Raw genomic sequence first — 27,216 nt, 5'->3', positions numbered from 1 at the left:
TGCCAACATCTCTGCTGAAAAAATTGATAAATTATCTGTTGTTCTTCTCTTGATAGAAATATTTTCTTTTGGAATATATACTGCTACTCCTGTTTTACCATTTTCCTCTTTTGATGCATCTGTATATATTTGTGTCATATTTTCATACCTTACTTCTAAATGCTGCTGAATAAGCAAAGGGGAACTGAAGAGAGAGGGCTTTTTAAAGGAGACTGAAACAGAGAGGGGGCTAATGAGGAAACTGGGAGCAGGTGTGCACAGAACAAGAGAGGGAAAGAGCTAGGGAAGAAGGAGAACACAAGAGGGCAGCAGAGAGCAACAAATAGAAACCTGGAAGACTGGAAATAACAACAAAATGATAATCAAATAACTAGGACTATAAAACATGGAGAAAAGAAAACTAAACACTAGAAAACAAGGAGTAAAGTAAGACTGAATACTCAAAAGAAAAACATAACAGAAACAGAAACCTGACACAACCAAGAAATACCTAAGAATTCAAATACATCCAGAAAACACCAGAAAATATGAATTACACCAACGGAACTAGAAAACAAAGAAAAACATGGATCAAAGTGAAACTGAAAACTCTAAAGAAAACCTAAACAGAACCAAGACCATGACAAGCTTTTCTAAAGTTTGATTTCAGATTTCTATTTACAGCAAAGCTGGACCAAAGTTCCCCCCATACGTCCGGCGTTCCAGAGAAGGCTTCCCTGAGTCCTGGCTGTGTGTGGGCCTCGCTGCAGCGCAGACAGCGCTCGCTCGTAAAGCAGCTGAATAGCTTTTCACACCGCTGCAATAAAAGGCTCGTGTTACCATCCCGTCAAGGCCGGGCCGGCTCCCCCAGTCCAGACACAAACACCTTTCAGGAGCAGGCGGTTTGGCCCCGGCTCCTCACATTCCCCCGCCGGAGGGGGAGGCCGGCCCTCACTTTGGACGGAGTCTGTTTTGTCTGAGATAAGCGGGACGGGTTTGTAGACTTTGGGTCAAGTTCAGGACAGGTGACGTGAGTGAGGCAGAACCTGGGAAAGGAGATATGTTCATTCAGAATTAGATTAGAGTGACTGAAGTATGCGGCAGACGGAGCTGTCCTCAGGGGGGGAAGAACTGAAAACATCTTCAGACCTGAAGGAGAGTCAGTATTTCAGTTTATTTAAAACTATAAAATCAGACATAAACACTGAAGCTTTAACAAACAGACAGAGAGTCCACCTGCTGGACAGAAAGACGTCTCTGGCACCTTCAGGACAAAAGGCCCGACTTTGCTTTACAGTCTAAAAGCTTTGAGAAGCTGCGCTTCCTTTCAGTGCGAGATGGAAAGAGAAGGACGAGGAGAGGCCACGTTTTCCCCAGAGCAACATCTCTAAACACAATTTATACATCTTGGAGAGATAAACCATATGCTGGTCTGATCGTCTCATAAATCCTGCTGTCAGGTTTACAGGCTTGTCTCGACGCTGCTGTGTGAGTCCTGGGTTCTGATCCGAGCTCTCGCTCACCTCAGCTTCCTCATCAGGTGGCTTCTGTCTGTCTCTCATCTGGCATCCTGCTTAAATGGTCCAGCAGCCAACAGGAGGGTCCGACGTCCGCGTGACGGCTGGTTTCCTGCATCCTGACGGGTGTCTGCTGACTTTCCAGCATCTGGAGCCGTCCGAGCGAGCAGGCCTCACTTCCAGCCGTTCATCTCCTTCAGCTTGCTGATGCTCGTCCCTTTGACGGGCGTGGAGGGCGACGGGTGGCAAACTGGGAGGGTGGGGGTGCTGGACGCTCGAGGCCACAGCTTCTCCGTGGGGACTGTCCACACTGTCCGAGACAACTTCTTCTTTGTTTTTTCTGTCTTTGCTTTGGAAGAGCCAGGGGCCATGGTCTGGAGGAGGGAGGAGAGCAGAGCAGAGATCAGTCAGAGCTTCCTGCAGCCGCTCCTCATTCCTACGCTAACCAAAAGATGCTTCAACCACAGACCTAATGGGGGAGTGACACCCACACGACAATGATTACTGGTATCTGAATCTTCTGCTAACTCTGCATAATCTGCTGCCATTTGCTGCCATGTTCAAGCTTTACCTCATATTCCAGATTTGAACTTTGACTAGGCCACAGTAGCACATGGAAATGCTTTCATGTACACCATTCTTCTGAGATTCCTTAAAAGTTCAAAAACAATCCACTGGACTTTGTTTCCCAGTTCAAAGATGTTTCTCTTCCCATCCAGGAAGCGTTTAAAAAAAAACTTTTTTGTAATAACTATGACCTGGATGACTGAGAATCTTCACCAGCAGATGTACGGAGATATTTCAGAATGTGTGGTTGAACTGGACAGAATGTGCCGTTAAGGTAACATACGCAGCAGCAGAGGGTCAAACACGTGATCTTTGCGGCGTTGTCTCCCGTCCCCGCGTAGCGGTTCTTCTTCGGCAGCAGAAGCACGAAGGACACGGCCAGAGAAAGATGGTAGAAGCTGTGGACGTAGGCGTAATCCCACTCCTGCAGGGGGGAGGACAGCAATGATCTGTAGTTTATTCAAGTGATTGAATCAGAGCAGAACGTCAAGCATTTATCTTCTGGGCCTGGTTGTCTTAGAACGAGGAGTCACCTCGAAGTAGAAGCGCAGCATCAGAGCGAGAGCGCCGAAGCAGCAGCCTGGGCCGACCTGCTGCGTGTAAACGGTCTTCTCTGGGTAAACCGCCCTCAGCTGCTTCATCTTCTGCAGCTGGAAGAGCAGAACATCACAGGATCAACCAGACAACCAAAACCTGACCTGAAAATCAAGGAGATCAAAGGTGGAACCAGAGAAGATGAATGTTTGGCATCACTCACCCATTTAACAGTGATGATGAAGACGGCCGAGCCGATTGGTCCAGAATAAATCCCGTAGCCCCAACGATCCTGGTAAATCCGAACGGCGATGGTCAGCACTCCAAACATGCTGATGCTGGAGCGCTGCGGTTCATCGAAGTCCCCCAGAGCTGGAGGGAGGAGGAAGGAGAGGAGGTCAGGATGGAGGAGGAAGGAGAAGAGGTCAGGGTGGAGGGAGGAGGAAGGAGACAAGGTCAGGGTGGAAGGAGAAGGAAGGAGACAAGGTCATGTTGGAGGGAGGAGGAAGGAGACAAGGTCAGGGTGGAGGAGGAGGAAGGAGACAAGGTCAGGGTGGAGGGAGGAGGAAGGAGACAAGGACAGGGTGGAGGGAGGAGGAAGGAGACAAGGACAGGGTGGAGGGAGGAGGAAGGAGAGGAGATCAGGATGGAGGAGGAAGGAGAAGAGGTCAGGGGTGGAGGGAGGAGGAAGGAGACAAGGTCAGGGTGGAAGGAGAAGGAAGGAGACAAGGTCATGTTGGAGGGAGGAGGAAGGAGACAAGGTCAGGGTGGAGGAGGAGGAAGGAGACAAGGACAGGGTGGAGGGAGGAGGAAGGAGAGGAGGTCAGGATGGAGGAGGAAGGAGAAGAGGTCAGGGTGGAGGGAGGAGGAAGGAGACAAGGTCAGGGTGGAAGGAGAAGGAAGGAGACAAGGTCATGTTGGAGGGAGGAGGAAGGAGACAAGGTCAGGGTGGAGGAGGAGGAAGGAGACAAGGTCAGGGTGGAGGGAGGAGGAAGGAGACAAGGACAGGGTGGAGGGAGGAGGAAGGAGACAAGGACAGGGTGGAGGGAGGAGGAAGGAGAGGAGATCAGGATGGAGGAGGAAGGAGAAGAGGTCAGGGTGGAGGGAGGAGGAAGGAGACAAGGTCAGGGTGGAAGGAGAAGGAAGGAGACAAGGTCATGTTGGAGGGAGGAGGAAGGAGACAAGGTCAGGGTGGAGGAGGAGGAAGGAGACAAGGTCAGGGTGGAGGGAGGAGGAAGGAGACAAGGACAGGGTGGAGGGAGGAGGAAGGAGACAAGGACAGGGTGGAGGGAGGAGGAAGGAGAGGAGGTCAGGATGGAGGAGGAAGGAGAAGAGGTCAGGGTGGAGGGAGGAGGAAGGAGACAAGGTCAGGGTGGAAGGAGAAGGAAGGAGACAAGGTCATGGTGGAAGGAGGAGGAAGGAGACAAGGTCAGGGTGGAGGAGGAGGAAGGAGACAAGGTCAGGGTGGAAGGAGGAGGAAGGAGACAAGGTCAGGGTGGAGGGAGGAGGAAGGAGACAAGGTCATGTTGGAGGGAGGAGGAAGGAGACAAGGTCAGGGTGGAAGGAGGAGGAAGGAGACAAGGTCAGGGTGGAAGGAGGAGGAAGGAGACAAGGTCAGGGTGGAAGGAAGAGGAAGGAGACAAGGTCAGGGTGGAGGGAGGAGGAAGGAGACAAGGTCAGGGTGGAAGGAGGAGGAAGGAGACAAGGTCAGGGTGGAAGGAGGAGGAAGGAGACAAGGTCAGGGTGGAGGGAGGAGGAAGGAGACAAGGTCAGGGTGGAGGGAGGAGGAAGGAGACAAGGTCAGGGTGGAAGGAGGAGGAAGGAGACAAGGTCAGGGTGGAAGGAGGAGGAAGGAGACAAGGTCAGGGTGGAAGGAGAAGGAAGGAGACAAGGTCAGGGTGGAGGGAGGAGGAAGGAGACAAGGTCAGGGTGGAAGGAGGAGGAAGGAGACAAGGTCAGGGTGGAAGGAGGAGGAAGGAGACAAGGTCAGGGTGGAAGGAGGAGGAAGGAGACAAGGTCAGGGTGGAAGGAGAGGAAGGAGACAAGGTCAGGGTGGAGGGAGGAGGAAGGAGACAAGGTCAGGGTGGAGGGAGGAGGAAGGAGACAAGGTCAGGGTGGAAGGGAGGAGGAAGGAGACAAGGTCAGGGTGGAGGAGGAGGAAGGAGACAAGGTCAGGGTGGAAGGAGGAGGAAGGAGACAAGGTCAGGGTGGAGGAGGAGGAAGGAGACAAGGTCAGGGTGGAGGGAGGAGGAAGGAGACAAGGTCAGGGTGGAGGAGGAGGAAGGAGACAAGGTCAGGGTGGAGGAGGAGGAAGGAGACAAGGTCAGGGTGGAGGAGGAGGAAGGAGACAAGGTCAGGGTGGAGGAGGAGGAAGGAGACAAGGTCAGGGTGGAAGGAGGAGGAAGGAGACAAGGTCAGGGTGGAGGAGGAGGAAGGAGACAAGGTCAGGGTGGAAGGAGGAGGAAGGAGACAAGGTCAGGGTGGAGGAGGAGGAAGGAGACAAGGTCAGGGTGGAGGGAGGAGGAAGGAGACAAGGTCAGGGTGGAGGAGGAGGAAGGAGACAAGGTCAGGGTGGAAGGAGGAGGAAGGAGACAAGGTCAGGGTGGAGGAGGAGGAAGGAGACAAGGTCAGGGTGGAGGAGGAGGAAGGAGACAAGGTCAGGGTGGAGGAGGAGGAAGGAGACAAGGTCAGGGTGGAGGGAGGAGGAAGGAGACAAGGTCAGGGTGGAGGAGGAGGAAGGAGACAAGGTCAGGGTGGAGGGAGGAGGAAGGAGACAAGGTCAGGGTGGAGGAGGAGGAAGGAGACAAGGTCAGGGTGGAGGAGGAGGAAGGAGACAAGGTCAGGGTGGAGGGAGGAGGAAGGAGACAAGGTCAGGGTGGAGGGAGGAGGAAGGAGACAAGGTCAGGGTGGAGGAGGAGGAAGGAGACAAGGTCAGGGTGGAGGGAGGAGGAAGGAGACAAGGTCAGGGTGGAGGAGGAGGAAGGAGACAAGGTCAGGGTGGAGGAGGAGGAAGGAGACAAGGTCAGGGTGGAGGAGGAGGAAGGAGACAAGGTCAGGGTGGAGGGAGGAGGAAGGAGACAAGGTCAGGGTGGAGGAGGAGGAAGGAGACAAGGTCAGGGTGGAGGAGGAGGAAGGAGACAAGGTCAGGGTGGAAGGAGGAGGAAGGAGACAAGGTCAGGGTGGAGGAGGAGGAAGGAGACAAGGTCAGGGTGGAGGGAGGAGGAAGGAGACAAGGTCAGGGTGGAAGGAGAAGGAAGGAGACAAGGTCAGGGTGGAAGGAGGAGGAAGGAGACAAGGTCAGGGTGGAAGGAGGAGGAAGGAGACAAGGTCAGGGTGGAGGGAGGAGGAAGGAGACAAGGTCAGGGTACAAGGTCAGGAGGAAGAGGAGGAAGGAGACAAGGTCAGGGTGGAAGGAGAAGGAAGGAGACAAGGTCAGGGTGGAAGGAGAAGGAAGGAGACAAGGTCATGTTGGAGGGGAGGAGGAAGGAGACAAGGTCAGGGTGGAGGAGGAGGAAGGAGACAAGGTCAGGGTGGAGGGAGGAGGAAGGAGACAAGGACAGGGTGGAGGGAGGAGGAAGGAGACAAGGACAGGGTGGAGGGAGGAGGAAGGAGAGGAGGTCAGGATGGAGGAGGAAGGAGAAGAGGTCAGGGTGGAGGAGGAGGAAGGAGACAAGGTCAGGGTGGAAGGAGAAGGAAGGAGACAAGGTCATGGTGGAAGGAGGAGGAAGGAGACAAGGTCAGGGTGGAGGAGGAGGAAGGAGACAAGGTCAGGGTGGAAGGAGGAGGAAGGAGACAAGGTCAGGGTGGAGGGAGGAGGAAGGAGACAAGGTCATGTTGGAGGGAGGAGGAAGGAGACAAGGTCATGTTGGAGGGAGGAGGAAGGAGACAAGGTCAGGGTGGAGGAGGAGGAAGGAGACAAGGTCAGGGTGGAAGGAGAAGGAAGGAGACAAGGTCATGTTGGAGGGAGGAGGAAGGAGACAAGGTCAGGGTGGAGGAGGAGGAAGGAGACAAGGTCAGGGTGGGAGGGAGGAGGAAGGAGAGAAGACAGGGTGGAGGGAGGAGGATGGAGACAAGAGACAGGGTGGAGGGAGGAGGAAGGGAGAGAAGGAGGACAGGGTGGAGGGAGGGAGGAAGGAGACAAGGACAGGGTGGAGGGAGGAGGAAGGAGACAAGGACAGGGTGGAGGGAGGAGGAAGGAGAGAAGGACAGGGTGGAGGGAGGAGGAAGGAGAGAAGGACAGGGTGGAAGGAGAAGGAAGGAGACAAGGTCATGGTGGAAGGAGGAGGAAGGAGACAAGGTCAGGGTGGAGGAGGAGGAAGGAGACCAAGGCAGGGTGGAAGGAGGAGGAAGGGAGACAAGGTCAGGGTGGAGGGGAGGAGGAAGGAGACAAGGTCAGGGTGGAGGAGGAGGAATGGAGACAAAGGTCAGGGTGGAAGGAGGAGGAAGGAGACCATGGTCAGGGTCGGAAGGTAGGAGGAAGGAGAGCAAGGGTCAGGGTGGACGGAGGAGGAAGGAGACAAGGTCAGCGGTGGAGGAGGAGGAAGGAGAGAGGTCAGGGTTGGAAGGAGGAGGAAGGAGACAAGGTCAGGTGGAGGAGGAGGAAGGAGACAAGGTCAGGGTGGAGGGAGGAGGAAGGAGACAGGTCACGGGTGGGAGTGAGGAGGAAGGAGACAAGGGTCAGGGTTGGAGAGGAGGAGGAAGGAGACAGGTCAGGGGGTTGGGGGGGGGGGGGAAAAGGTGGAGAAGGAGACAAGGTCTAGTGGGGGTGGAGGAGGATGGAAGGAGACAAGGTCAGGGTGGAGGAGGAGGAAGGAGACCAGGTCAGGGTGGGGAAGGAGTGAGGAAGGAGACAGGGTCAGGGTGGAGGAGGAGGAAGGAGACAAGGTCAGGGTGGTAGGAGGAGAAGGAGACAAGGTCGAGGGTGGAGGAGAGGAAGGAACAAGGTCAGGGTGGGAGGAGGATGGAAGGAGATGCAATGTGTCAGGGTGGAGGAGGGAGGAAGGAGACAAGGTCAGGGTGGAGGAGGAGGAAGGAGACAAGGTCAGGGTGGAAGGAGGAGGAAGGAGACAAGGTCAGGGTGGAAGGAGGAGAAGGAGACAAGGTCAGGGTGGAGGAGGGAGGAAGGAGACAAGGTCAGGGTGGAAGGAGGAGGAAGGAGACAAGGTCAGGGTGGAGGAGGAGGAAGGAGACAAGTCAGGGTGGAGGGAGGAGGAAGGAGACAAGGTCAGGGTGGAGGAGGAGGAAGGAGACAAGGTCAGGGTGGAAGGAGGAGGAAGAGACAAGGTCAGGGTGGAAGGAGAGAGTAGGAGACAAGGTCAGGGTGGAAGGAGGAGGAAGGAGACAAGGTCAGGGTGGTAGGAGGAGGAAGGAGACAAGGTCAGGGTGGAGGAGGAGGAAGGAGACAAGGTCAGGGTGGAAGGAGGGAGGAAGGAGACAAGGTCAGGGTGGAGGGAGGAGGGAAGGAGACAAGGTCAGGGTGGAGGAGGAGAAGGAGACAAGGTCAGGGTGGAGGAGGAGGAAGGAGACAAGGTCAGGGTGGAGGGAGGAGGAAGGAGACAAGGTCAGGGTGGAAGGAGGAGGAAGGAGACAAGGTCAGGTGGAGGACGGAGAAGGAGACAAGGTCAGGGTGGAGGAGGAGGAAGGAGACAAGGTCAGGGTGGAGGAGGAGGAAGGAGACAAGGTCAGGGTGGAAGGAGGAGGAAGGAGACAAGGTCAGGGTGGAGGAGGAGGAAGGAGACAAGGTCAGGGTGGAAGGAGGAGGAAGGAGACAAGGTCAGGGTGGAGGAGGAGGAAGGAGACAAGGTCAGGGTGGAAGGAGGAGGAAGGAGACAAGGTCAGGGTGGAGGGAGGAGGAAGGAGACAAGGTCAGGGTGGAGGAGGAGGAAGGAGACAAGGTCAGGGTGGAGGAGGAGGAAGGAGACAAGGTCAGGGTGGAGGAGGAGGAAGGAGACAAGGTCAGGGTGGAAGGGAGGAGGAAGGAGACAAGGTCAGGGTGGAAGGAGGAGGAAGGAGACAAGGTCAGGGTGGAGGAGGAGGAAGGAGACAAGGTCAGGGTGGAGGAGGAGGAAGGAGACAAGGTCAGGGTGGAGGGAGGAGGAAGGAGACAAGGTCAGGGTGGAAGGAGGAGGAAGGAGACAAGGTCAGGGTGGAGGAGGAGGAAGGAGACAAGGTCAGGGTGGAAGGAGGAGGAAGGGAGACAAGGTCAGGGTGGAGGAGGAGGAAGGAGACAAGGTCAGGGTGGAGGGAGGAGGAAGGAGACAAGGTCAGGGTGGAGGAGGAGGAAGGAGACAAGGTCAGGGTGGAGGAGGAGGAAGGAGACAAGGTCAGGGTGGAGGAGGAGGAAGGAGACAAGGTCAGGGTGGAGGAGGAGGAAGGAGACAAGGTCAGGGTGGAGGAGGAGGAAGGAGACAAGGTCAGGGTGGAGGGAGGAGGAAGGAGACAAGGTCAGGGTGGAAGGAGGAGGAAGGAGACAAGGTCAGGGTGGAGGAGGAGGAAGGAGACAAGGTCAGGGTGGAAGGAGGAGGAAGGAGACAAGGTCAGGGTGGAAGGAGAGGAAGGAGACAAGGTCAGGGTGGAGGGAGGAGGAAGGAGACAAGGTCAGGGTGGAGGAGGAGGAAGGAGACAAGGTCAGGGTGGAGGAGGAGGAAGGAGACAAGGTCAGGGTGGAAGGAGGAGGAAGGAGACAAGGTCAGGGTGGAAGGAGGAGGAAGGAGACAAGGTCAGGGTGGAAGGAGGAGGAAGGAGACAAGGTCAGGGTGGAGGAGGAGGAAGGAGACAAGGTCAGGGTGGAGGAGGAGGAAGGAGACAAGGTCAGGGTGGAGGGAGGAGGAAGGAGACAAGGTCAGGGTGGAAGGGAGGAGGAAGGAGACAAGGTCAGGGTGGAGGAGGAGGAAGGAGACAAGGTCAGGGTGGAAGGAGGAGGAAGGAGACAAGGTCAGGGTGGAGGAGGAGGAGGAAGGAGACAAGGTCAGGGTGGAGGGAGGAGGAAGGAGACAAGGTCAGGGTGGAGGAGGAGGAAGGAGACAAGGTCAGGGTGGAGGAGGAGGAAGGAGACAAGGTCAGGGTGGAGGAGGAGGAAGGAGACAAGGTCAGGGTGGAGGAGGAGGAAGGAGACAAGGTCAGGGTGGAGGAGGAGGAAGGAGACAAGGTCAGGGTGGAGGAGGAGGAAGGAGACAAGGTCAGGGTGGAGGGAGGAGGAAGGAGACAAGGTCAGGGTGGAGGGAGGAGGAAGGAGACAAGGTCAGGGTGGAGGAGGAGGAAGGAGACAAGGTCAGGGTGGAGGGAGGAGGAAGGAGACAAGGTCAGGGTGGAGGAGGAGGAAGGAGACAAGGTCAGGGTGGAGGGAGGAGGAAGGAGACAAGGTCAGGGTGGAGGAGGAGGAAGGAGACAAGGTCAGGGTGGAGGGAGGAGGAAGGAGACAAGGACAGGGTGGAGGAGGAGGAAGGAGACAAGGTCAGGGTGGAGGAGGAGGAAGGAGACAAGGTCAGGGTGGAGGAGGAGGAAGGAGACAAGGTCAGGGTGGAAGGAGGAGGAAGGAGACAAGGTCAGGGTGGAGGGAGGAGGAAGGAGACAAGGTCAGGGTGGAAGGGAGGAGGAAGGAGACAAGGTCAGGGTGGAGGGAGGAGGAAGGAGACAAGGTCAGGGTGGAGGAGGAGGAAGGAGACAAGGTCAGGGTGGAGGAGGAGGAAGGAGACAAGGTCAGGGTGGAGGAGGAGGAAGGAGACAAGGTCAGGGTGGAGGAGGAGGAAGGAGACAAGGTCAGGGTGGAAGAGGAGGAAGGAGACAAGGTCAGGTGGAGGAGGAGGAAGGAGACAAGGTCAGGGTGGAGGGAAGGAGGAGACAAGGTCAGGGTGGAGGAGGAGGAAGGAGACAAGGTCAGGGTGGAAGGAGAGGAAGGAGACAAGGTCAGGGGTGGAGGGAGGAGGAAGGAGACAAGGTCAGGGTGGAAGGGAGGAGGAAGGAGACAAGGTCAGGGTGGAAGGAGGAGAAGGAGACAAGGTCAGGGTGGAAGGAGGAGGAAGGAGACAAGGTCAGGGTGGAAGGAGGAGGAAGGAGACAAGGTCAGGGTGGAGGGAGGAGGAAGGAGACAAGGTCAGGGTGGAGGAGGAGGAAGGAGACAAGGTCAGGGTGGAGGAGGAGGAAGGAGACAAGGTCAGGGTGGAGGGAGGGAGGAAGGAGACAAGGTCAGGGTGGAGGGAGGAGGAAGGAGACAGGTCAGGGTGAGGAGGAAGGAGACAAGGTCAGGGTGAGGAGGAGGAAGGAGACAAGTCAGGGTGGAGGAGGAGGAAGGAGACAAGGTCAGGGTGGAGGAGGAGGAAGGAGACAAGGTCAGGTGGAGGAGGAGGGGAAGGAGACAAGGTCAGGGTGGAGGGAGGAGGAAGGAGACAAGGCAGGGTGGAGGAGGAGGAAGGAGACAAGGTCAGGGTGGAGGAGGAGGAAGGAGAAAGGAGGTGGAGGAGGAGGAAGGAGAAAGGTCAGGGTGGAGGAGAGGAAGGAGACAAGGTCAGGGTGGAAGAGGAGGAAGGAGACAAGGTCATGGTGGAAGGGAGGAAGGAGACAAGGTCAGGTGAGGAGGAGAAGGAGACAAGGTCAGGGTGAGGAGGAGGAGGAAGGAGACAACAGGGTGGAGGGAGGAGGAAGAGACAAGGTCAGGGGGAGGAGGAAGGAGAAAAGGTCAGGGTGGAGGAGAGGAGGAAAGGTCAGGGTGGAGGGAGGAAGGAGAAGGTCAGGGTGGAGGAGAGGAAGAGACAAGGTCAGTGGAGGAGGAGGAAGGGACAAGGTCAGGTGGAGGGAGGAGGAGACAGGTAGGGTGGGAGGAGAGGAGGACAAGGCAGGGTGGAGGGAGGAAGAGACAGTCAGGTGAGAGGAGGAAGGAGAAAGGCAGGTGGAGGGAGGAGGAAGGAGACAGGCAGGTGGAGAGGAGGGGAAAGGCAGGTGTGGGAGGAGGAAGGAGAAAGGCAGGTGGAGAGAGAAGGAGAAAGGTCAGGGGGAAGGAGAAGGAAGAGACAAGTCGTGGAAGGAGGAGGAAGGAGAAAGGTCAGGGTGAGAGGAGGAAGGGACAAGGCAGGGTGGAGAGGAGGAGGAGACAAGGCAGGGTGGAGGGAGGAGGAGGAGAAAGGCAGGGTGGAAGGAGGAAGGAGACAGGTAGGGTGAGGAGGAAGGAAAGGTCAGGTGGAGGGAGAAGGAACAGTCAGTGGAAGAGAGGAAGGAGACAGGTAGGTGGGGGGAGGAAGGAGGAGGAAGGTAGGGGGGGAGGAGGAGGAGACAAGGTCAGGTGGGAGGGGAGGAGAAGGTGGGAGAGGAGGAAGGAGAAAGCAGTGGAGGGGGAGAAAGGTCAGGGTGGAGAGAGAAGGAGACAAGCGGGGAGGGAGGGGAGAGGACAAGGCGGGTGGGGAAGAAGGAAAGGACAGCGGGAGGGGGGGAGGAGAAAGCTGAAGGGGGAGGAAGGAAGTAGGGGAGGGAGGAGGAAAAGGAGAAAAGGTCAGGGGGGGAGGAAGGAGAAAGCGGGGGAGGAGGAAGGACAAGGCAGGGTGGGGGAGAGAGGACAGTCAGGGTGGAGGAGGAGGAAGGGAAAGGCAGGGGAAGGAGGAGGAAGGAGACAAGGTCGGTGGAGGAGGAGGAAGGACAAGTCGGGTGAGAGAGGAAGGAGACAGGTAGGGGGGGGGAGGAAGGAGACAAGGTCGGGGGGGAGGAGGAAGGGACAGGTCAGGGGGAAGAGGAGGAGGACAAGTCAGGGTGAGGAGAGGAGGAGACAAGGTCAGGGTGGGGAGAGAGGAGACAAGGTCAGTGGGAGGGGAAGGAGAAGTCAGGTGAGGAGGAGGAAGGAAAGGTAGGGTGGAGGAGAGAAGAACAGTCAGGGGGAGGAGGAGGAAGGAACAAGCGGGTGGAGAGGGGAAGGGCAAGGTCGGGTGGAGGGAGGAAGGAGACAGGTCAGGTGGAGGAAGGTGGAGAGAAAAGGCAGGTGAGGAGGAGGAGGAGAAAGTCAGGGGGGGGGAGGGGAAGGGACAAGGCAGGGGGGGGGGAGGAGGCGTGGAGGGAGAGGGAGGAGAGAGGAAGGAAGGAGAAAGTCAGGTGAGGAGAAGGAGACAAGGTAGTGGAGGAGGAGGAGGAGACAAGGTCAGGGTGAGGAGGAGAAGGAGAAGAGGGTGGAAGGAGAGAAGGAGACAAGGTCAGGGTGGAGAGGAAGGAGAAGCAGGGTGGAGGGGGAAGGAACAGGTCAGGGGGAGGAGGGAAGGGCAAGGTCAGGGTGGAGGAAGGAGGAGAAAGTCAGGTGGAGGAGAGGAAGGAGAAAGGTCGGGTGGAGGAGAGGAGAGGTCGGGTGGAGGGAGGAGGAGAAGGTCAGGGTGGGAGGGAAGGAGAAGTCAGGGAGGGAGGAAGGGCAGTCGGGTGAGGAGGAGAAGGAGACAAGTCAGGGTGGGGAGGAGGAAGGAGACAAGGTCAGGGTGGAGGAGAAGGAGACAAGTCAGTTGGAGAGGAGGAAGAGACAAGGTCAGGGAGAGGAGAGGAGACAAGGTCGGGTGGGAGGAGGAAGGAGAAAGGCGGTGGAGGGAGGAGGAAGGAACAGGTCAGGGTGGAGAGGGAGGAGAAGGCAGGGTGGAGAGGAGAAGGGACAGGTCAGGGTGGAGAGGGAAGAGACAAGCAGGGTGGAGAGGAGGAAGGACAAGGTCAGGGTGGGAGGGAGGAAGGGAAAGTCAGGGTGGAGGAGGAGACAAGGACAGGGTGGAGGAGAGAAGGAGACAAGGTCAGGGTGGGAGGGAGGAGGAAGGAGACAAGGTCAGGGTGGAGGGAGGAGGAAGGAGACAAGGTCAGGGTGGAGGGAGAGAAGGAGACAAGGTCAGGGTGGAGGGAGGAGGAAGGAGACAAGGTCAGGGGTGGAAGGAGAAGGAAGGAGACAAGGTAAGGTGGAAGGAGGAGGAAGGAGACAAGGTCAGGGTGGAAGGAGTAGGAAGGAGACAAGGTCAGGGTGGAGGAGGAGGAAGGAGACAAGGTCAGGGTGGAGGAGAGGAAGGAGACAAGGTCAGGGTGGAGGGAGGAGGAAGGAGACAAGGTCAGGGTGGAGGAGGAGGAAGGAGACAAGGTCAGGGTGGAGGGAGGAGGAAGGAGACAAGGTCAGGGTGGAGGGAGGAGGAAGGAGACAAGGTCAGGGTGGAGGAGGAGGAAGGAGACAAGGTCAGGGTGGAGGAGGAGGAAGGAGACAAGGTCAGGGTGGAGGGAGGAGGAAGGAGACAAGGTCAGGGTGGAGGAGGAGGAAGGAGACAAGGTCAGGGTGGAGGGAGGAGGAAGGAGACAAGGTCAGGGTGGAGGAGGAGGAAGGAGACAAGGTCAGGGTGGAGGAGGAGGAAGGAGACAAGGTCAGGGTGGAGGAGGAGGAAGGAGACAAGGCAGGGTGAAGGTCAGGGTGGAGGGAGGAGGAAGGAGACAAGGTCAGGGTGGAGGAGGAGGAAGGAGACAAGGTCAGGGTGGAGGAGGAGGAAGGAGACAAGGTCAGGGTGGAGGGAGGAGGAAGGAGACAAGGTCAGGGTGGAAGGAGGAGGAAGGAGACAAGGTCAGGGTGGAGGAGGAGGAAGGAGACAAGGTCAGGGTGGAGGGAGGAGGAAGGAGACAAGGTCAGGGTGGAGGAGGAGGAAGGAGACAAGGTCAGGGTGGAGGGAGGAGGAAGGAGACAAGGTCAGGGTGGAAGGAGGAGGAAGGAGACAAGGTCAGGGTGGAAGGAGGAGGAAGGAGACAAGGTCAGGGTGGAGGAGGAGGAAGGAGACAAGGTCAGGGTGGAGGAGGAGGAAGGAGACAAGGTCAGGGTGGAGGGAGGAGGAAGGAGACAAGGTCAGGGTGGAGGAGGAGGAAGGAGACAAGGTCAGGGTGGAGGGAGGAGTCATGCTGTTTAAGTTATCTGATTAAAACCTTTTTAAAGTTTAATTTCTGGATTACATTTTTACAAAACGTGTCTCTTTCAAAAGTCTATTATTTGTTTGCAGGAACAGAATTCAGTGCAGAATCAGTGTCGTTCCAGATTAACCAAAAACCAGTTATTGATGAAGGTCTGACTAAACCCTCAACAGATTATTACAAACGCAAACATGTATTTATGACATCAAGCTAAAGCATTCAGTGTTGGAATTAATCAGAAACCTCATTCTAGATTAACTCAGATTAAAGGCCACAGTTTAGTGGTTTGTCCAATCTGAAGAGGAGACTTTTTAAAGAGCAGCCAGATGTCTGACATTGGAGACGCTGCAGAACTCGTGTGTCTGAGCAAATGCCTCCAGAAGTCAAAGCAAATGTTTGCAGCAACTGCAGCAGCTTTTCCAGAACAATCCCTGGTTTTACCTGTGAGTGTGACCCACATGGAGAGCGCCGTGCCGTAAACGCTGAAGTATTCCAGAATGTCGTACCTCATGAAACACAGGATGGCGAGGCCTGGACCGTCACAGGCGTGATAAATCTGCAGGAGCAAAGTTTAATCCAGATTAAAGTAAAACCTGAATCCCCACAACAGGAAAAAACAAGTTTCCTTTAGATAATTAATAAAAAAAAAAATCCTCTGATCTTACATCAAGGTTTAATTGATGATATAACTGTTGATGAAAAATTCACAATTAATTATATTTATTAATGATTTATTGTTCCTCAAAAGTAAAACAATAAGAACAATTTCATATACAACTTTCATTTTAAGATTATATTTATAATATTTATAAATATTTAAATTTTTAATGTTAACAATTGTTTGAATAGTGGTAATTAAGGTTCTAATTTAATATTACATTTAGGATTATATTAATTTAAATGTAATTTCGATATTACTAGAAATTTAATAACAATCATTTATTTATTAATTAACAGCTTTGCTTTTAAATCGATCATTTGTGTATTTTTGATTAGTTATTGATCAGCTTTAGACTCAGTAACAGCATCAAATATAAGTTTAGCTTTTCTAACTCAGCTTTTATCTGTTTGAAATAGAATTTCAAATAAGCAAGATGGCGGCCGTCAGTCAGAGATGGCGAAGTCTCACCGCAGTGAAGAACATAGTGAAGAAGTAGACCATGGCCTCGGTGTGGAAGCCCCTCTTTGCAGCCACGCTGGCAGCCGGCAGGAACACAAGGCTGCTGACGGTGGGAAGCAGCATCTTGGCGATGAAGGCACCCATGACTGGATCAGAACCAAGCGCTTGAACAGAAGACGTGGACAGACCTCCTGCAGGTTCTGCTTCGCTCTGCTGCTCCGGAGCTCAGGCTGCATATATGTTCCTCTGCCCTCCCACAGCCAGCTGTCAGCTTTGGCCATTTAAAGTTTAAATGCCCCTCAGATTGCAGCTCCATGTGGGATAGTGGGGCTGTGTTAGTGGCAGGCAGCTGTCCACATACCAAGAGCACGGGAGAGGCTGCATGCAGGGCGAGGAGCAACATGTCAGACCGCATGTAACCACGTCAACATCAAGCATCTGTTTGGAGGCCAACAGGCCACCGTCTGAAGTCGGTTCTGTCCAGTTTGAGCCTCTTTTCTCCTCATTAGTTACTGAAAATGAAAAGGTTTGGTGGCGTTTCCGCTGTTTGGGACTCAAGCTGCACTTCTGCTTTCAAAACTTTATCAATATAATAAACACATTTTCAGCATTTTATTGTTTTCATCAAATAAGAACTGCAACTGAAATCACACGTGAATCTGGTTGTTCACGTGATAACTATCAGGAGTAACGTCTGGTTGCTTATCATGTTTCTCGTGAAGTAGTTTGGTGAAATACAACCAGAGAGGGATTTACCATTAGGCAATACTAGGCAGCTGCCTAGGGGCCCCATGTTCCTGGGGGCCCCATAAAACTGTTTCCATGTATGGTTAATAACTATTCCTTATTTGTGCACATTAATTATGTTTTTGATAAAAATCCTTTGGCTAAAATTCCATCAGAACGCTGATAATATTAAGTGTGTCTCAGCCCCCCCCCCTTCAGTGTCCACCATATTGGATCAGTCCATTTGCTGCACATGTTCAGAAAGGTCCAAACAGACAGCAGCAAACCATTTGAAAACAGACCATGCAAAGAGCAGTGTTGCTAACTTAGCGCTTTAGTCGCCATATTTAGCCACTTTTCAGACCCCTCTAGCACTTTGATTTCTAAAAAGCTCCTAGCGCCAAATCTAGAGACTTTTTTCTGCTACTGGAGACTTTGGAGACAACATCTAAAAGCAGCGAACTCTGCTCTCCAGAGCGAGTAGATTGGTAACCCCGCCTCCTGCTCTCCTCTATCTTGTCTGCTGTCATGATTCATGCAGCTATTATTTCATCCAAATGAAAAATGGAGAACTGAGAAGCAGATCATGGCTTGTCTAATCAGCATGTTTCTATATTTTTGCATGAAAAATTGCGCTAATGGCGCATGTTCTCCCTGATGGTACATTCACATTGAGTGTGAACGTGAGTAAATTACGTTCCCTGGATGTAGAGGCGCGTTCAGGCGGGGCAGGTATAAGAAAAAATAAAGTTCAGGATTGTAGAGTTAATATTTACAATCTTCATAAAAGATGTGATTTAATTAACTCAGGGAAATTTATGAGCGAATATTCAGCAAATGCATCCTGAAAGAGGTTAGAAAAGAGGTTTTTATGGCAGCTTTTCAAAAAGCCGCTTTAATTGACAGGGACTGTTACAATCCAGCAAATCAAAGTTCCTGTTGCAGTGGCGCCTGGCCTATAGAGGGCGCTAGGATGCTGCCCCACCCACCCAATAACCTTTATAAAGACATTTAAAAAAAATTCAGATTAAATTTTAAAATCAAAATATTTTGAAATATATTGATATATATTTTTTAGATGTGTAAGATAAATATTTAACCTTTAATGACGAATGAAGCTGTTTTCTTTTTCCATCGGATTGGTGACCTATTTCCACCCTAGGGCATAAAAATGTTTGCTATTGACTCTCGTTAAAAGTTGTGCTTGTGCAGTAGCTCTTCTGCAATACAGAAGTATAGGAGACCTCAGGGTGAAGGAGAGCTGCGATCTGAGGTGACAGGAAGTGTCATCACAGTTGTTGTGCAGGTGATTGACAGGCCGAGTCACAGAAGGGAAGCAAACTTAGAGAAGCTGGAGGTGAAACCATTTGGACCGGATCAGCCGAACAACAAAATGTCCAAAGACAGATGGAGACGGTTCACTCACTCGTTTTCCAGCACCTGGTTTAGCTCCAAGGCTAGGCTAACTGCATGCAGCGAGGCTAATGCTTTATCCTGCTTTCCCTGCCTCCTCTTTCTAACATCATAATCTGAGCCAGCGTGGATAAAGACAGCTAGGACTGATTTAAAGCAGTTTTTAAAAAAAGGCAAAGAAGAAGCTTCTGTTGCATTCTGGGACCAGACTGGAGCCCTGGAGGCCATGATGGACACCAGTTGATGGAGCCTTAAAGCTGTTCTATTCAAACAGCCCTGATGTTTAGAGCTTCGCTGTTTAAGTAACAAACTAGATGGGAAATTTAGGAGGATAGTTGGCCATAAACCTTCCTCTGATAAACAGGAATTTAATGTTTTTCTGACGGATAAATAAATGTTTCTTATTATTTATTTGTCCTCCAGATTGAAGCTTCTGTGTCAGCAGCAACTGGAGAGGAGAGTCAGAGTCCAGCTTCCTGCAGCTCTCTGCTACTTGGAGCGAATGTGGAGCTTTTATTTGTCACTTCCTGTCAGGGAGAAGATTTTACAGCCGGCTTCGCTCCGCGGTTGCTCGTCTCTGGCTCGTCTGAATGTCTTCATTGTGGGGTTAATAAATTCTAAGCTATGAAAGTGCAGACATCCTCTGGGAACACCAGGGAAAACTCCTGCACTGTAAAAAATGTAAATCTAATTAAGTTAAATTTTCTTAAAATAAGTGCCTATTTTCCTGGATTGAGGTGGTAGGTGAGACACTGCCAATGAAATAAGACAATTTACATTTAAAATAAGAAAGAAACAACTGCAGTATTTTATTTTAAGTGCATACTATCTAATTATCTTAATTTAAGGGTATAAATGGCAGATCATATTATTTTCCCACTCAAATTAAGATGAAAAACAATTTAAGAAATTTTTACTCATTTTCAGAACGTTTTTGCAGTGCGCTGAGAGAAAGAAATATGTCCCTGAAATATCGACATGTTTACTTTGATATCAACGTCCTTTCTTCCTTGTCTTTTATTTTATTGTCATGGTTTTGGTTCTGTTTAAGTTTTATCTTTGAGTTTTTATTGGTTTTATTACCATTTTGTGTTATTGTAGTCATTTTTGATTGTCTTTGTCTTCTTAGGTATTTCTTGTTTGCCCTTTTGTGTGAGTCTCTTTTTCACTAGCTCCCTTCTAGACGCCTCTGTTCACACCTGCTCCCAATCTGCTGATTAGCCTGGACTTTGTTTCTCTCTCCCATATATGTACCTTCTGCTCAGTCACTGTTTGCTGGTTTGTCGTAATTTCTTTGCCCCCTCGTGAGTATTCCTGGATTTTCAGTATTTTGGGATTTTGTGGATTACGTGTGTGGAGTTTTGCATCTGTTAACCTGTTTGTTATGAATCCTGCAAGAAACCAGTTCACTTTCAGTCTCCTCCCACCCAACTCCCACCCAAACTGACATTTTTCTTATTTTTCTTTCTGTCTTTGAAAGGAAGAAGAGTTTATCTAATTGACATAAAATAGTAAATAGAATAATATAAAATGTTTATCAGATATTTATTGATAATAGTGAAAGAACAACCAAAGCTAAAACTAGACTCATAGATTGAATTACACTTGAAGTGTGATGTTAGTTTAAGAAAGACTCTGATGCTGGAAACGATCCGTATCTCTACCTGCAGGAACCACTACTCTGCAACATAGTCAGATATAAACACGCTGTAGTTCTGGTTGTTTGATGAAACTTCATAAACAGGAATATTCAAAGTTGTCCGTTGGGAGCCTGAAAAAACTTCCCACTTGTTTTATTTGTTTTAAACATGTTTTTTATTTATCTTTATTTGCTTTTATTCTGCTTTTATTTTTCTTCTATTGTAATATTTAATTCACATAAAGCAATTTGAATTGTCTGAAATGTGCTATACAAATAAACTTTCCTTGCCTTATTCTTTTCCGCAAACCTAAAAAGAGTAAAACTAAATATATGAGGCGTCTAAAGAGAAAATGGCTGAACACTGGAGACATTTATAGAACCACATGTTCGTCTGGATGAAAAGGAGAAGCAGGAAGTCAATTTTTGGTGATAATCTGATTGGTTAAATAAAGGTTAATCATTAAAACTTGCTGTGTTTATGTGAAGTTTTACATGTTACAGCTCCTGTTTACATAAACTGGTCTTTGGGGAACTTCTGGTCCAGAATTGGAAGGGTTTAAATCCTTCTGAAGGAGCGAGATCTTTTTAGCATCCGTGGGTTACTTTACATCAAAGGCCATACACTGCAAAAAATAGAAATCTCAATAAGTTATTTTTTCTTAAAATAAGTGCGTTTTTCCTTGATTTGAGGAGGTAAGTAAGACACTTTGCCAATGGAACAAGACAATTTCCTTTTAAAATAAGAAAAAACAATTTTATCTTCTTATTTCAAGTAAATATTATCTAACTATCTTATTTTAAGGGTGAAAATACTCATTCCATTGGCAAATCATCTTATTTACCTGCTCAAATTAAGGCTAAATATACTTAATTTAAGCAATTTTTTACTTATTTCTGGATTGTTTTTGCAGTGTAGAAATCGCATATAGTGTTCTACAAGGGTCCATCTTAGGGCCCAGAATGTTTGTCATCTGGATCAAATTAAACAGATGTTATAGTTTTCGGACCAAAGGAAGAGCGTTTCAAAGTTAGCAGAAAAACGTCTCACCAAGCTGTATCGGTTGAAGCAATGTGGTGTTCTTGGATGCTGGTTCCCCCGGTTCCATTTCTGTGCAAGTTTACATCTCGTTTCCTGTCAGTTACTAACACAACATGGCCGTCAAGAGGGAGCAGATCTGGAGAGGATTTCTTCAAAAATCATAGGAGTGAAGAAGCAGATAACTAACGTCACTGAAAAGCTGAGAAATTAATATTATCCTTCGGGATGGGGAGTAAAACAATCTGGCGTTTGCCTCAGGGAGTCTGCTCCTCTTTATGTTCCTCCTTATTGCTCCTGATGTTCCGCAGCTGAGGAGAGCTCAACCATAGTGGGCAAGGAAATGAAGAGACGCACAGCAACCTGTGGTTATGACGGAAAGTTCAAACAAACTGAGGAAAATAAGGGAATGATAATAAAGACACACGTAGCACTCTTCACTCTCTCTTCAGAGCTCTATGGCAGAACGTTGGTCTTATTGGACCACCCATTAGGTCACGTCTCCAATTTGGACTGGGAGAATATTTCTGTTTATAAATATTTTGGTATTTTTGATGTTCAATTTATTTCTATAGCACCAATTAACGTCATCTCAGGTCACTTTCCAGTTCACCAGATCATCCAGTCAGATTGATTCAAAGTTTTCTATCTAAGGAAAACCAGCTGATTGCATCGACTCATTGACTCTTCAGCAATCCCTCACACTAAGCATGCTTGTAGCGACAGTGGAGAGGAAAAACTCCCTTTGAACAGGAAGAAACCTCCAGCAGAACCAGGCTCAGTGTGAGCGGCCATCTGCTGAGGCCCACTGGGGTTCAAGGAGACAGAAGCAGACATAGAAAAAGAAGCATAGATACAAGAGGCAACTGTCAACCAGCTCCACAGGCGGTCCCGTCCAGGAAACACACAGCCAGGCAGACGAGCTCCGAGCCAGCTCCCATGTCAGAGGATGAAGAGAGCACATCCAGTTAGTCACAGTCAGAGAAACAGGACTACACTGGAAAACAGGCCAAGCTCCAACATCTAGAAACAAAGGTGTTGATGGCAGCAGCACAGCTGATATTTCTCTCCAGGATGGAGTCACAGCCAAACAGGAACAGACCAGATGAAGCTACTATGAGAAAAAGCAGAGAGAGCAGAACGTTAGAGATTGAACTAACAGATTCTGCAGAGTGGGAGAATAGAGAGAGAATGAAGCAGAATGATGAAAAAGGGGTCCCTATGTCCTCCAGCAGTCTAAGCCTATAGCAGCAGAACTATAGAGATAGATCAGGATAACCTGAGCCACTCTAACTAGAAGCTTTATCAAAAAGGAAAGTTTTAAGTCTAGCCTTAAAAGTAGACAGGGTGTCTGCCTCACGGACTAAAACTGGTAGTTGGTTCCACAGGAGAGGAGCCTGATAACTAAAAGATCTGCCTCACATTCTACTTTTAGAAATTCTAGGAACCACTAGTAAACCTGCAGATTGAGAGCGAAGTGCTCTGTTAGGAACATAAGGAACAATCAGATCTCTGATATCAGATGGATAAAAGATGGTTAAGTTTTGCACATTTATCAGGTATTTTCCAACGTCTTTATGTCAAATTAAACATTTCTTCTGGATTTACTGATCATGTGTGAAGAGAAGCAAAGGCAGCATCTCTAAACTTCACTCCAGTTGTTCCAGCATTGACATTTAAGACCCTCTTTTACCGTGTTTGGACACCAACTCTTCTGATCCTGTGTTGCTTAAAGCTTTGTGTAAATGTAAATAAACACCATGTGACCCATCAGGCTAGTTAGGGTCTACCTCCTTCCCAGGGAAGCCTTATTTGACTCTGATCAGCCCTGGACGGATTTCTCAGGACGGCGTGGCAGCAGTTGGCCCCGGCTGCTCCCCACTCAGCTGTTGCACCTGCTCAGAGGCTGGAGGCAGCAGCACAAAGGATCCACTATCACTGAGGAGTCCCATCGCATGCCTGGGATTCCCAGAGGGTCTTACCAACCGAGCTGGCAGAGGATGAGGGAAAACAGCTCTGGGATTTGGTGGTTTTGGAGAAACGGCGGTGACTAACCCACACCATCTGCCGGGGAGTTGAAGGCAAACAGGGTCCTGAACAGATTTGTTGGTAACTCTGGTTAAGAGGCATAAAAAGGTGGATTAAAGCTTTGATTTGAGAACCTTAATCAAATAAAAAAAAAGAAAAAGTTAAAGCTAAGCATCCAATTCTTAGCTCAGTGTTCTCATGTGAGAAAGGTCTTTTTTATGGATGTAGATTGAGTCTAACGGTTGCCATGGAAACCCCAGACCCCAGAAAAAACTCTCTTGGAACCGTTTCTGCTTCATGGAAACAGAAACACATTTGCTGTTTCTCAGTTCAGAACGCGAGAATGGACTCGTGTTCTCGCCAAGTGTGTTCTTGAGAAGAATACAGGAAAGTCTGGACTCAGGGAGAACGGGAGCATGCAGTAAAATCTGGCTCAATTGGAAGAGAAGCATATTAATGACATCACCAGCTCGGCTGGAGCTGCATTTAACGTTCCACCAGCAATTTTCTCCTCTTGGAGCGGCAGTTTCTCACACATGTGTAATTTTGTTGTGCGGTGGTAGCTAAACTACGCGCAGAAGTAGTTTAACATACATGGAGTATGTCAGGACTCCTGTTTTTGTGTTTCTGTGTTTGTCTCCCTTCCTCCACCAGGAGGCGCCTGGTTCTGGTCCGCCTCCTCTCACACCTGCTGATGGTTTCCTCGTTAAATGGAGTGAACTTAAACTGCTGACTGCCACTACCTCGACGCCAGTTTAGGGTACTCTAGCCAAGCTGAGTTTTTGCTGAGTCAAGCTGAGCTTTTGTCAACCCGAGTTTAACTTTGTTTTTGTCTTTGCCTCTCGGCAGGAAGTCATCCTGCAAACTGGATCTCTCGGACCTTCTCTCCCTGGAAGGATCAACTGAGCTACTAACTGAGATGGGGCTCAAACAGGAGGTTTGGATCCATTTTCCCCAAGAGATCCTTTGAGCTTTCCACTGAGAAAGGGATTATTCTCCACCACGACCCGTTCAAGTAACGCAGGAAATCTGAGTGGCAGTCAGTTTCTCCGTTCACCAATTAACAACTGCATTCTGGGTAAACCCTGTTCCGCCCTCCACCGAATCAGACAAACACTGGAACTACAGCACAAAGACAGGATTCAAGGATTCAACAACAACTCTGGAAACGTGAGTCGGCAACCAAATCCTCTCCTCCAAGTTCACGAGTCAAATTCCCCACTGAGCCTAAACTAACCGCTGTGTCTTCCCCTCACTTTACAGTTCCGGTTGAGCAGTGTTCAGAGCAACACTTCTCCCTCTGTTTAACTTCTTCAATAAAACCCGTTAAACCTTTCCCCTGGTCTCTCTGTCCGGTGTTCTGCATTTGGGTTTGAACTTTGTAACATCCTGACAGAGTATGTTTATTTTGCTCGCGGGTATTTTGGAATAAATGTGACGCCATTTTTAAGCGCCAAAGAATGCTTGAAAATATCTTATAAAAATATTTTATGACTTTTCTTAGACGATTTGATGCGTTTTTCTCGTTAAATTGCAAGACTGACGTCATCATTGGGCATGCTGAGAGCAGTCCGGCAATTTACGATTACAGCATGTTTATCTGCATTTTAGATGTCTTATTTATATCATACACTCTATACAGTAAAGCTAACACAGAAGGCATACATAAAAATAAAAAAGGACTAGATTAATGTAATAATCCAAAGCTGACATTAGCTGCTGGAGGCAGCGTATGATTCCATCTCCATGACATATCGGGCACAGAGAACAGATAAAGGATTTAAACAGATTTATGTTCTCAGAAAATAAACTTTTACACATTGTAGTTTGGTATGCTTACTATTTTTAGGGAGAGAAAAAAATCAAGAAAAAACAAGGGCAACGTGGGTGTATATCTGATCTCCAGCAGCAGGGTGCCGCCATTTTTACAAACAATGCCAGAAATACAGTCTGGAGCTCCGTCCCAACAGGAGTTTAATGAAGTCAGATTAAATCCACTGATTTTAGGTTTTGTAATAAGCTCAGAACATAGAATCCAGAATTCAGGCGAGACAGACTGGAATAGCTAAAAAGTGTTTATTTAAACACAGACGGATCTGCGGATCTGCAGCGGCTAGGGCGTCAGAAACATGAACGTCAATTGGAGGGAAACACAGGTTCGTGACTGCGATAATCTGACAGAGGATGATTATGAACGCGCGTGTCACTAACCTGGTTTGGCAGTTCAGTCCTGTGCCCAAAGAACGGGAATGGTTCCAGCCGGTCGATTGAACAGAAGCAGTGGGGGCGACCAGAGAGTTCCAGACGTGGAAGGCTGCAGAGCCAACAGGAGATCAGATCCCAGCAGACGGAGGCAAACGGGACAATCCAAAGGGCCAAGTCAAGACGCAGCTCCAGGTTCAATTCACAAAAAGGAACAGATCAGAATCAGACAATCAGAACACTAAAGCAATGCTAGAGAACTCTCTACACCAAGGCTCAAGAATAATCTGACCCTGATAGCCGAAAACAGAGGGAGCTTTAATAGGAAACTGGAACAGTTGGATCTGATGAGTGAAGAGGAACATGACAGAGCTAGACAGGTGAAAGGAATGAGCAATCAAGCCAGCCATCAGCACCAAAACCATGACAGGTTTAGGTTTCTCTGCCACCAATGTAAAGATCAGCATTTAGCCCTCAAGGAAGGGGAGAACCTGAAGGTATTAAAGTCCTTAGGTGTAGATTTCCTCTAAAACTTCTGGTAGGTATCGTGAGAAAGGCAGCTGCTGCAGTGGAGTGCCTCTCTGTTTGGAGGGGAGAAGGAAAACGTAAGTTTTCCGTTGTACCTTTTTTTTAAACGTATACTCCATCCAGCAATCGTGTTGTAGCCTAATAAATATAGGAGGTACGCCCTGTCTCCTTCATCCCCCGTTAGGACTCCTGGTGCTGCCAGAGAGCGCCATCCCCCCCCTATACACGCTGGTGTTCGCTGCAACTGCTTCTTAGCAATCAAAAATTTAACATAGGTCCATAAAGATTCAAACACCCTCAGAGTTACTGTTGTCCTGGGTGAACCTTGCTAAATAATTTAAACCAAATAAGCAATAGATTGATTTAATTTCAGTTTTCCATCTTGAAGTTTTTTTATTCCAGAATCCATTTGCTTTTAACTGTGTTTTATCTCATCCAATCTTTCAGCAAAGCCATTTTTCTTGGTCCGAATATTTTTCTCTGCGGTTCTTTTAATTGCCCTTTCTCTGGAGGCGCTAACCCTAATGACTCCCAACACTTTGCACACTGCTAATGGGCACACACTTAAACACACTCGCCAGCCGTGGGAGTGTTACATGTTCCTGTGCAGCACATTTACTCAGCAGCCTTTATTAAAGTGTCCCATGCAGGCCTGAACTAATGGCTGTAGGTGGAAGTTAAGGCATCAGTGGAAGAGGCGGAGCAGCAAACTAACGGAGGGAACTGTTAAAGAAACAGAAGTGAGGTCCAGCTGTGTATTTAAATTCTCATTTTTCTATTATGGTTCTTATTGTTTATTTTTTCCTGGCTGCAATGTCAGCCTACATGCTTAAAAAAAAAGAAGGGCTTTGATGAGCTATTAAGGGTCCATAAAAGCTGACTAACCATTTGTCTGTCTACAAAAGGGACGTGAACCTGGTTCTAGAAAGGGCCACCAGACTCCAGTTATCTCAAAAAGTGAGTCCAGTCTTAAAGCAGATGTTCAGTCATATTCCGAACACAAACTTCTGAAAGTCCTTTAAATCTGAAATGATTCCATCCTGTTCAATAAATGATCAGTGTTTTTAATTCAGAGTAATTTTCATGTGAATGTGCTTTACTGGAGGCATCCATGTTTGTCAAAGAACACTACTGCCACCTACTGGTTAGTGACGTCACGGTGCGGTATCGGCTGTTCATCAAGTCCCAGTGCTGTATCTGGTGTTTGTCACAACGCGCTATTATCCAAGTCATCTTGAAAACATTCTTCTTCCAAATGTTGGCTACATATTACGGGTTTTTTCTCTGGCCAGAAGTTCGATGGCAAATCCTCCCTCTTCAAGTTGGCGATCCAACGACCAACCCGTCTGTGGAGGATCAGGAATCAGAAAGGTGGAATAACTCTTTTTTATCCACTTTTACCCGATGTATTCCAGCATCCAGCTGCCATGCACGTGGGCATTGTCAGTTTCACTATAGCTCTGGTGAATTTCAATGGTGAAGTCCTCTGGAAATCTTCAATAATTGTTGTTGATTGCAGATGTGTCTAGTAGTTCCCATTGATTTAGCTTGGAAAGCGGGGAGAATGGCGCTAGGCTTACCGCACCGTGACGTCACTGCTGGAAGATGGCAGGAGGGAGGGGCTACTATATTTGGGCAAAAATGGCCGCACTCAGACTCAGGGATCACGAAAAAAAATATATATATCATTTTTATTTTTCTACCTTTTAATGCTAAAGTCAATAAATCACAGCGGATGTATTAGTTTTAGGCATAAATAATGTCCTCCAGATGGATTTGATGAAGGAAGTTGAGGAATTTAGATGTATAACAAAGACCAGCAGGTGGTTGTGGAGAATGAGTCCTGTTGAGTCCTAGATGGGTGGACTGGACCAAGAAGTGACCAGAGGATTAACGGGACGCGTTGATGAGCTCTAAAAGCTGGATCACAGAAACTAAAGACAGATGACCTGGTTAGAATTGTCACTCCTGCTGGTCTCTGTTAGTCCAATGGGCTTCATGTGACAGAAATGTTTAAAAAATCTTTTTTTTCCCCAAGTTT

General features: G+C 49.7%; 1 protein-coding gene across 1 annotated transcript; it reads right to left on the bottom strand.

Annotated features, from left to right (window-relative positions):
• Positions 1-393: 393 nt before the first annotated feature.
• Positions 394-24,868, bottom strand: mymk (myomaker, myoblast fusion factor). Its single transcript, XM_038287129.1, has 7 exons — positions 24,657-24,868; positions 15,610-15,978; positions 14,922-15,036; positions 2,821-2,969; positions 2,597-2,713; positions 2,347-2,487; positions 394-1,870 (listed from the first exon to the last, which is right to left on the bottom strand). The coding sequence occupies exons 2-7, from the start codon at positions 15,742-15,744 to the stop codon at positions 1,670-1,672; spliced, it is 858 nt and encodes a 285-aa protein (XP_038143057.1). The 5' UTR covers positions 15,745-15,978; positions 24,657-24,868; the 3' UTR covers positions 394-1,669.
• Positions 24,869-27,216: the final 2,348 nt, after the last annotated feature.

The sequence above is a fragment of the Cyprinodon tularosa genome, unplaced genomic scaffold, assembly GCF_016077235.1.
Source record: "Cyprinodon tularosa strain WSP-4 unplaced genomic scaffold, ASM1607723v1 ctg235, whole genome shotgun sequence".
Taxonomy (NCBI): Eukaryota; Metazoa; Chordata; class Actinopteri; order Cyprinodontiformes; family Cyprinodontidae; genus Cyprinodon; species Cyprinodon tularosa.
The sequence above is the reverse complement of the archived record's forward strand: the minus strand, read 5'-3'. Positions and strand labels throughout refer to the sequence as shown.

What these genes read in the sequence shown, in the direction of transcription:
- mymk (XM_038287129.1), bottom strand. Translation starts at nt 15,744, where the DNA reads ATGGGTGCCTTCATCGCCAAGATGCTGCTTCCCACCGTCAGCAGCCTT. An exon ending in TCATCATCACTGTTAAATGG is followed by an intron (nt 2,714 to 2,820) that starts GTGAGTGATGCC and finishes CTGCTCTTCCAG; the next exon opens with CTGCAGAAGATGAAGCAGCT. An exon ending in GTTTGACCCTCTGCTGCTGC is followed by an intron (nt 1,871 to 2,346) that starts GTATGTTACCTT and finishes TCCCTCCTCCAG; the next exon opens with ACCATGGCCCCTGGCTCTTC.